Genomic DNA, 10,662 nt, shown 5'->3' on the forward strand with positions numbered 1-10,662 from the left:
TTCAGAGGGACGGTGGAAAGAACCAGCTGTGGAACCCACAAGAAGGCTCAGAGCCCAGGGAATGGTGGTGGGACCACGATGAGCGGCCAGAGGGAGAAGACTGGGCAGAGGAGGTGTCGGAAGCTGAAGAGGTAACAGGACTGAGTGAGCTGAGAGAGTCTGTGGCAGAGAGGAGTCCAGAAGCTGAAGCAGGAGAGGAGGGAGGCCAAGAGGCAGAGAGGAGACTGGCTAGTGAAGAGGCACAAGTGTCTCCCCCTCCTGCTGCGACCAGCTCCCCTCCCCCGGGTCTCCCAGAACATGCAGAGAAATGAAGAGAGCAGAGGAATGGGAGACAAGACAACAGAGCCTTCGGCTGCCGGGGAAGGAATTGAGGGAGGAGCCTTACAGAGCGGTGGGAAGGTGGGGACCTCGCAACTGCTTCACTGGGGCAAGACCTACTAGGAGTTGCTGTGATCTCTAGGCCTGCACTGTATTGGTTTCTTCGAATAAAGAGTTAACTTCACAGACACTGGACTTAGGCAGCAGTGAGGAGGTAGGAACCTTCAGTCTCAGCAAGTGCTTCTGGGAGGGGGCAAGACTTACTGGAGACGAGTTGCTGTGCTCACAAGGCCTGACACTCCTGGGTTTTTTTGCCAACAAAGAGTTAACTCCATCTTGCTCGGTGTGATTTCCTGCTGGCTCGCTCCTATTGGCCCCACTTCTGAGGGGGAGGGTTCACCATCCACGGTTACCAAAGTGCCGCACCGGCGTTTCCTTACTAACGCTGCTGCTTCTGCTGCTGCTGTTGTTCTTGTCGTTGCAGATGATATCGTTGGATTCTCTGGGGACTTTGGGAGTGGCGTCGGGTGGGAAGACGAGGAAGAGAAAGAGACTGAGGAAGCCGGCGAGGAGGCCGAGGAGGAGGAAGGCGAGGCGGGAGAGGCCGACGACGGAGGCTACATCTGGTAGAAGCCGCCGAGGGCACAGTTTGGTCAGGATGCTGGCTGCAGGGCTGGGAGACGGCCGTCGAAACCCGAAGGAGAGGAACAGCTTAACAAGATGATCAGGAAACACAGTTGAATGTAACTAACTATGGCAGAACATGTTGTGTGTGCGTGTGTGAGTGTGTGTATGTATGCACCTGCCTGGGTGAGTCCATTCTCCTTACATGGCCGTGGGGATTATCTTGTTTCCCACCCCCCAGCTTAGCAGAGATCAAAGCTGTATCAAAGCAAAATGGGAAAGGGGGCAAAGTATTCTGCACTGTAGGTTCGGGTGGTCTTTTTATATATATAAATATATTTAAAAAATGTAATTTAATTTAATGTTTAAATTGTCTTATCACACATTTGCGCTCGTAGCCAGACCCCCAAATATGTTTACCTGCCCCACCATCTCTCGTGTTATGGTTCCTAGCAATAGCTTCCAACAATTTACACATTGTTCGGTATGTACACCCTGGTGCACCAGATTGCTTTCAAGCACATGCTCTGCAAGCGCCCAGGAGCTCGGCCAAGCATTCCTGGGTCTTCGTTGCAATGGAAGAGGTGTGATCACCTGGACTTTGGCTGACAGGTCAGGGATGAAGAGCAGCCCCTTTCTCTTCCTTTGACCATATGTTAGATCCATATCAGGCTGGGACAGGTAGCACAGCGCTGGTTCCAAACTTGGCTAGCATATTACCGACTTCTCAGACACCGAGAGGGTTCTGCAAAATCCTACCTGCCTGGAAAATTCCCCACAGGAGGCTTGGCATCCTCGTATTGATTTAAGAACCGACAGGTGATCACAGGGTTGCGCCCGCTGATTTAGAGGATCCCAAGAAAGGGCACTGCAAACTTGTCTCAACTTTATCTCTGGTCACTGTAGAATAACGGGCTTCCATTTGGCCTCTTGGTGCCCTGGCAGAGTGACAGAGGCATTTGGGTACACAATTGGCTGAGAAACACTGATTATTATTATTTTTTAAAAAAGGGAGAAATAACGTTATTGATTGTGGAATGCAAATTTGTGGGGCAGGCTAGGGTAACCGACGGCAAAAAGGCATCCCTAGCTAGGAACAAAGTCCCCATGATGAAAAAGGGGGGTCCATATCCGTCAACAGCAAGACAGCCACCCCAGGAGGTTTGCTTCCGAATGATTTGGGTTGCAGTGTGGCATTGCTATTGGCTGCTTTGTTTCTAGGTAAAGATGCTCTTTTCTACATTCTTTTCCAGGTCAGGGGAACTGTGGGCTTTTCGCCTGGATAGGGTGCACCACAGCAAACTTTAAATTCTCCTTTGAAAGAGACGGTCGTCCCACTGCTGCTCCATTTGGACGCACCCACTGCTTTGTGGGTTCCTGCAGGTGTGAGATTCTGTGTGTGAGTGTGTTGCGAGTGCATGGGTGTTGCAGCCACGGGTGCCCTCACGCAGTGTGAGCAGATGGTGGGTGTTTGTGTGTGTGCGTGTGTGGAGAATGGGGGGAGGGCCAGCTTGGCTTATTACATTGAGCATTCCAGAGCTTACGCAAAAACTGCGCTTCCGGTAGAGCCATCTAGGCTTTCTGTGCGGCTCCATATCCTTCAAATACACACACAAAAAGATTATGAATAACTGTGGGATTTTTATTTTTTTTAACGTGAGCTAAACCTCCCAGTGAGCCTGGCCACATGCTTGCGGTGGCACCATAACAGAGAACACTTGTGTAGCCCAGCTGTGATAATAAACAAGCCTTGCTGTGTCGACCTCTCTTAACCTTCCTTCTTGCCTAGGCTCTTCCCTCTCTAGTTGTCTCTGTCTATATACACACCCGCACGCTTCACACCCCTCCTTTATCCCACTATTTCTTCTACTTTTCTGCAGAGAGAATAATAGCTTATGACCGAGCGAGACTTGGAACTTGTCACTGCCGGGAGGGAGTGGCCTTCTCAGTCCATGTCCTTTGGGAAATTCCTCCTCTTCCTCCTTAGACTTTGCATTTTTGTACCCTCCCCCTTCCCTTTCTACTGCTAAGAGATCCATTTGCATCTTGTTAATACACAGAGTCACAGAATTGTTGGAAGGGACCCTGAGCATCACATGGTCCAACCCCCTGCAATGCAGGAATATGCATCTGTCCCATTTAGGGATTGAACCTGCAACCTCAGCACCAACTATCCAGTGACTTACTTGAGCTTTGGTTTCTGGAAAGCCCCTCTTTGAGGGCTCCTCCACTGTTGTTGCCTCCCCCCCCCCTTCTGCCTGTGTGTCTGGGACTGAATTTCCTAGTGGTGCATGTTTAAATAACCTGTAAATACATTTTTCGAATCCAGGAAGCAAATTTTTGCTAACTTCACTAGGCAGGGCAGCATCCCAAAATTAATGCAAAGGGGAAGAATTGCCCATCCATTTGGACACAGGAGTGACCAGGATGGGGTGTTTTAATGGATGGCACAGGGGTGGCAGCAGAACCAAGTCTGTGCAGACATGCCAGGGGGAGCGGTGTTGGCTCTTCCTGTATTCCTCGCACAGCCCCCGCCTCTCCCCGCCAACCTGGTTTGCCCCATCCAGGGAAGCAGCAATGATGGTGCCCCTCCACACCAGACACTCTTGAATACTGTAGAACTTTGGGGGGGGGGGAGAGACAACAATTTTGTGTGTGTGTGTGTGTGTGTGCTTGCTGTGTTGATAACAAGGCTTATGGTTGATGATTGCTTGTCCTCCTTGACACCTTTGACGACAGCCTTGGAGACGGATGATAGGGTTTTGTTTTGTTTCCAGAGGGTTGAAGGTAGAATGGCAGACAAATGGTGGCCCGTGATTGATCCTCATTCCCGGCATTGTGTCTGATCGCAGGTTTTTGTAGGTTTTGGCTGTCAAGAACTGCTCAAAAACCAACTTCTCAAAAATGTATTGCATCGACTGAAGACAAAGGAATGAGTGTCAGTGCCATGGAAAATGATAAGTCAACCATGCCACTTTCAACTCTCTTTTTAAGAACTATTTTCTCTCTCCAGGTTGTCTAGCTTTGCCCAGTTTTGAAAGAAAAACTTCCCCATGGGACAAAAGACATACTTATTCGCCAATGGAAGAGAAACCTCTCCATTTTCTTAAGGGGAGTTAAAAAGTAATTGGAGAGCATTTTTTCTTCTTATGGTGAACACATAATGTCTTTTGCCTATTCTCTGCTTCCAGCCTTAATTTTACACCCCATTTGTTTTAATGCATTTTTAGCTGATTCGTATTACCTCGTGACACATTCTCTGACTTCTAGGGTAGCAGAAGCAGAAGATACGTCATCCCAAATGACGTCCATAGGAGAAACTCTTGCCGCCCCTGTAGGGTTCACCTTGTCAAGTGGACTTGGGTGCAGAATTAAAGGCTTCCTGTTTCTCCTTTCCTAAGAGAGAACAGAGAAATACTGCAGGAGCAAACTTCCCAATCACTGTGACTCCATGACTGGAAGTGTGGGGATTATTTTCTCTGTAGCGCTTCTCCTGTCATGCAGCTGCTCAAAGACATGAGAGCAAGACTTTGTGTCGAGTTAGTGAATCGAATCTCAGCTCCCCAAACCTTTTTGCGAGGGTTAAACTTTAAGAGTATGTGGATTAGTCCAGATAACCTCTGAGCATGTGCAATGCCCCTTCCTACTGGGTAATCTGAAATAGGCCTCTTTCACATATCTGGGATTACATGGTAGGTCTTTCCAGATAAGAGGCTTACTTTTGGAGCAGGCTTGAATCTCAGGACAGGGTCCTGCTGGGAAAAGAAGTTGGCAACCCTTGACTTTGCTTAGATTTCACTGGGGTTGGTTAGATCACCCCAGTTTTTCAAAATCTCACTCTTTTTTTCCAAACCTGCAAGCTAGTCTGAATGTTGTAAATAAGGAAACAACACTTGGCTCATGCATGCCCTCTCTCTCTCACACACACACACGCACACACACACACACACACACACACACACAAGTTCTTCCTCTTCACAGCTTTGCTTCCCACACCACGTTCGCCCCATCAATGCTGTTTGTTTCCAATAAGAGCAGGAACTGTCTTAGCCAGCCTGGGAATTCAACACCAGAGACGACTTAAAAGAAATAAAAAAGAAAGAGTCTCTTCCCCGAGGGAAGCAGCTAGGATATCATCACCATATCAAGCAGCCATGCCAGCGCTGGAGCTGTGTGTATCAGGCAGTTCTGACAACTTCACCTGTTTTGCAATCTCTGTGTTGGCAGAGAGTGAGAAAAGACAAGCGAGGAAGCCTCTTATCATACCGTTAGTATCAACCAGATTCGGATTTCTGAAAACACCAGGCTGCATTGCCGCCATTTTATTTATTTTTTCATGCATGAGCCCTGTGCAAATAAGAAAGAGCAAGCCTGCTTCAGAGCGTAAGTATGTAATGTTTTGGTTGCTTCAACAAATTGGCCCTAATAGCAGGTGCTCCTCTTCTTGGTTGCTTGTCTCCCTTCATACATTTTTAGGTTTGCCCCTAAGATGATCCCATTTTTAGGTGTACGCTGACACAAGCGACTGTAGTATGGCATTCGTAGCATGTTTTGAATCTGTGTGTCATCTGAGTACTCTTGTCAAGGAACTGTGATTGGCAGCGACTACCTGGCGAGCGGGCCCTCAGTAGCAAACCCAGGTTTGCCTTTGTGTAATGTATGAAACAGCCCTACGGGCCTGATCTTTGCTGTTTTGAGCTGGTGAAGTCCTCTTTCTATTCTTTTGAGCTTTGAGGATCAAGCTCCCCTGATCCTCTCTGGGAGAGCTAAGCAATCGCTTGCTCAGGTGGGCAAGAAATTGCCTTCCATTGGAACCCCTTACTGGCCGATGATCAGAGGACAAATGAATATATCTGGAAGAACTCTTGGTATTCATGTGTGCAAATATTATTTTCCCTTGATATTCATTGATTCTGGAAGCTGGAGGGGAAGGAAATGGACCATTCTTCTCCTCCAGAGTACAGCTGACAAGAATTAACATCCAAGGGAAGGAAATCTTTGCAATGCATTAAACTCCTAAGACTGCAGCAAACCATTTCATCCAAAGGTTCTTGTATTCAGAAGTGACTTCAATTCATTTTAAAATGTGGAGAGTAGACTGCAGTTCTTGAACCACCTCCTCAAAAGTTGGCCAATGGCCATTGGGATGTGTTCCTGTTCTGATGCTTTCATACACAAATGCGGTGTAGAGCATGTGACTTGAAGATGGCAGCCAGAGGTTGCATTTCTCTTAAGCACGCTTCAGAAGCGAGTTCAGTTGGAAGTGATGTCCATATCCAGCACTCATTCTGCGCAACAGCCAGAGGTGTGCATCCCAGTCTGCACCAACAAGTGACACCTGCAAGTCCATTAAGTTCCAGATGAGCCCTGAGATTTGGATCAAAACACTCATCCACATTGGCTGTAGTGTGTCTGCTTCTACATAAGGGATTCCCTTCATGTTGTATCAAGACAATTGTGTTAGTTGCTGGGGGAGTTAGGCTCACAGGTATGCTGCTTTTGAAATTTGCCCTGTACACACCCCTCTTCTTCCCCTTAGTGTCCAAATCTCAAATAGATCATTTCTACACATTTATCGCAAGTCTCCCCACACCGAACAAATGAAAATAGCTGTGTCTAGTCCAATCTATTAAACCTTTCTCTCTTCTCGGTATTGAATCTCAGCTCAGTGTTGATGGAAAGAATGTGTATTTTTAAAGTGTTAAAATGAGTTGATTTTTTTTTTTTTTGAAAGGGGGAAAAAACCAACAGCATTTTACGCTTAACAAACCAGAATCGAGAAACAAACTCGCCTATAGCCTGAGAACATATTTAAGTCTTATGTGCAATAATAACTTCTGAACTTTATAGCGTTAAACATCGTGTTCAAGTGCTTTGATTTCAGTTTGTATATTTCAGTGCTGCAAGTGTATCTCGGTAATTCTAGACGATTAAAAATGAAACAACAAAAAAAGTGTTAGAACGTATGTGTGTGCATATGGCGGGCGCTGGAACACCAGTGGGGGCAAGCCTGCCCAAGTTCGTAGCCTTTGAAATCTTATTGCGGCCTTTGCTAGTCTCGTGCCCTCAGGATATCCACTTTGGACTACAGTTCCCATCAGACCCTGCGTGGGCCTGATGGGAGTCCAGGACATTCGGAGGGTGCCATGTTGGCAAAAGCTGTCCAGTTGGTTCCAATGGGAAAGTTTAAACACTTCCTTCCACGGAAATCGTTCTGGGACTTTAAAGAGCTCAACTTGGGCGAGACCTTGCCCCCCAGGCTTCTTCTGTTCCTAGGGCGCCCTCTCCCCTCCCTCCCAGCTGTGACACTCCTGTATCGCTTTCCCGGCGGCTCCCTGGGAAACTGTTTCACATTGTTGGTTCTCTGCCTAATAACCTAACTTACTTAATCTAAGGAAACAAGTACACACGTACACCATTCCAAGAAATGAAATACAACCTTATTTTTTAAAAAAAGAAAATAAAAATTTATAAACATCACTCCGTTGTGGTTTGTAATGGCACTGGGGAGGGGATTGGGGTCGGGGAAGAGTTTGAGAAGACGGAAGGGTGCTGATATCTGCTAGTGAAAATGCCCACCTGTTGGGCTCCACCTGGCTGTGGCACTTCCAAGATGAATCCCCACTTTCCGTCTGCTAGCTTAGGAAAGGCATTTCTGTGATTTGAGCTGGGAGGTGGTCTCAGAACTGCTTTGCAGGGGCAGAACAGCTCAATGGGTGTATGCAGTCATATGGGTAAATGTGGAACTCCTGGAGCAGAGATTGTGAGGGTCTGGCCCACAGACCAAATGTGGCTCTCATGGCACACCCAAAACTTTATTGCAGACCCGAGCCAGCCTCAAGTAAGCGCCTAAACTACAATTGCCGTGTTTCAAAAAGTAAAAACCAGGACAGCCCAAAAGCTCTTGAGCCTTGAGCCTCTTCCCATCGGCCTGGAGTGCTTTTCAAAGCATCTCCCACCACACCTCAGAGCACATCTTGCAAGAGGGTTGGGGGAACCAGCAGGTTTCCAGATTTGGGTGGACCACAACTCCCTTCATCCTCAGCAACTGGCCGTGCAGGTGGGAGGTGGCATCCACTAAACAGCTGGGCCACAGGTTCTGCATTCCTATGTTGCAAAATATTCACCTGGTGGAGAATCTGCTCTACCTCGATGGTAGCATTCAGAAGCAAGTACTGTGCAGATCTCTGCCATCCACACCGCAAAGCTCCAATGCTCCTGGCAGTCCTAATGATTGCGAGTGAATAAGAGGCGACAAAGGCTGTCCTTGCTCTGCCAGATAAGCAGTCCTGGCTCGCTGGCGAGGATTCGGTTTTCTGCTCTCACATAAAGCCACAAGGAAAAAGGGAGCGATGCCAACTCGAAATGGGAACGAAGCGTTGAGTCGCCGCTGCAGAACGCCAAAGGCCTCTTCCTGCTGCAGTGTGGGCACATTGCTCACTGTCACTCTGCGGCGGCCGTTGGCAGGCCGCGAGCCAACAAAGCCACAGAGGATTTTTCTCTCTCCTTTCCCATTATCACCAGGCCAAGACTTCGCAAGTTGCAGCTGTCCCCTCAGCTGCCTGCATTTCTAGGCCCACTTCCAGGGCCTGAACAGTGACAGGCCTGTTTGCCGAGGCTTCGCACGGACAGCACCTGCAGAGAGAGTTAACTCTTTGGCTTCTCAGGGGCTTGTGCTGTGTTGCATGTTATATGAAGAAAATAGGCTTCTGGACACCAAAGGCATGCAACTCCCACTTTTGCCTATTGAGCATGCCAGGTCAGTCCTAGTATGGCAGCAGGTTGAGGCGGCCTGCTTTGAGCAGGGCCCAGGATGAGGGTGGTGGGAAATCGGGTGGCATGTCCCATTTTGCCAGCAGAGGCAAAAGGGAAATGTATAATAATAATAATAATAATAATAATAATAATAATAATAATAATATATTTATACCACGCCCATCTGGCTGAGTTTCCCCAGCCACTCTGGGCGGCTCCCAATCGAGTGTTAAAAACAATACAGCATTAAATATTAAAAACTTCCCTAAACAGGGCTGCCTTCAGATGTGGCCCTGAACCCTTATCTGGGTTTCACGGCGGCTACTGCAAAATGACAGCAGTTCCCAGCGAGAATTCACTGAAATCTTGCAAGATCTTCCCAGATCTTGCCAGCGCCGCTTCTGCTGTGGGGCAGAGGAGGCACCGCCTCTTGGGTTTCTGCTGCCTGAGGCGGCTGCTTCAAGTTGCCTCATGGGCGAGCTGGCCCTAGCGGGAAATAAATGACATGAATGCCTGACTCTGACTGGAGCAGCAAGACTATCGTTCTGGGGAGCTCTGCTTCAGGTGGCAAAATGTCTTGGGCCAGCACTGCACAACCAGGAAAGGTCATTAACAGCTCACATACCAATATGGGGGTGCAGACACAGGACACTCTCTGACCATTAGGAGACAGACTCTGGAGAAAGACAGAAAGAGGAAAAACCAGGAGGCACCTCCCATTTTCCCCTAAGCCAAACTTTCCAGGCCTCTGTTGGGCAAAGTTCTAGTCTGGTCAAGGACCCTACAGGGGAGGGAACATACAGCAGTGGGACTAGGTGAGTGATGTTGCCCCAACAAGCTGTCTGCTCCTGATGGGACACAATAGGACATCAGGGATGGAATATGCAACAAACTGAAGAGCGACAGCACTGACTAGGACTCTGCAGAGAAACGTTTATGTGGAATGCGCTGCCCTGCAAATAGTGAGGTGAGGTATTATTTCAGTTCTTCTCCAAATTGTCTCAGGGCTGTGGCTGATAAGAGGCCTGGGTATTTTTGCCCTTGGATGTCCGTCACACTGGATTTCAAAGTGTAAAGTGAGATGCAGCCCTCGGTTGTTATGGGCACTTGGAGCCGCACCAGCGAAGCTTCCAGGCTGCACCGTGATCACAGCATGTCTCGTTTTCAAACAGCAGTTTGGCTCTCGGTTGACTCTGCCTCTCAAAGCTTGTATCTTCCTGGCACCAACTTCCAGGTGGCTCGTTCTGGCAGCCGGCTTCTCACAAGCAATATCAAATATCAGATGAATCCTTTTTGCCTGGTTTGTTTCCCCGAGACTTTGGGTTCCAATGGAAGGCTGGCGCCAGCAACATTTTCCAATGTCATTTTGTCTGCTGCCTGTCCAAACGCTTGAGGCAGCGGATAACATAGACTCACACTCAAAAAATAAAAAGCCTGCCAGATAAAACATCCTTAGTTAACAACAGACAATAGGCACTTCCCCCCAGTGAGCAGTGATGTAGGTTTTCTGGGGGAAAAACTGAACGGGAAAATTTTCTAATGCAAATTAGGCAAGTTTGGAATTTTTTTTTTACTTTGCACTGAAATATTTTCTCATGCCCCAGGCTGTGATTTAATTAAGCATATTTCCTTTACTTGCAGTTAGCAAACAAAAGTAAAACCTGTGAAAATACCAAGCTTGCCTAATATTTAATTTGCAGTTGGCACCCATTAATTGCTACTAATGAACCTAGGAAACAAAACTTTCGGTGGGAAAATAGAGCAGTGGAAAATTTTCAGCCCCATATCACTGCCTGTAAGGTTACAAATTTCCCCAAAAGATGTGCTTGATACTCCTTTTCAAAAGTCAGGAGAGCAGGGCTTGAGCAAACTTCCTGCATTAGACTGCTCCATAGTATGGAGGCAACCACTATGAAGACCCAGCATTACCCCAAAGGTGTTCTTCATCCTTCCCCCATTACGGAG

The 10,662-nt window shown here is 47.8% G+C and overlaps 1 protein-coding gene across 1 annotated transcript in view; it reads left to right on the forward strand.

The window, feature by feature from the left end:
• The window catches only part of LOC310678097 (testican-2), a 29,334-nt gene extending 21,912 nt beyond the window's left edge, over nt 1–7,422 (forward strand). The window contains exon 9 of the mRNA XM_083441463.1: nt 803–7,422. Coding sequence (XP_083297589.1) covers nt 803–948 — 146 coding nt within the window. The 3' untranslated portion in view covers nt 949–7,422. The remainder of the gene's footprint in view (nt 1–802) is intronic.
• Nucleotides 7,423–10,662: the final 3,240 nt, after the last annotated feature.

Source organism: Podarcis tiliguerta (assembly GCF_965153285.1).
Source record: "Podarcis tiliguerta genome assembly, chromosome: 5".
Taxonomy (NCBI): Eukaryota; Metazoa; Chordata; class Lepidosauria; order Squamata; family Lacertidae; genus Podarcis; species Podarcis tiliguerta.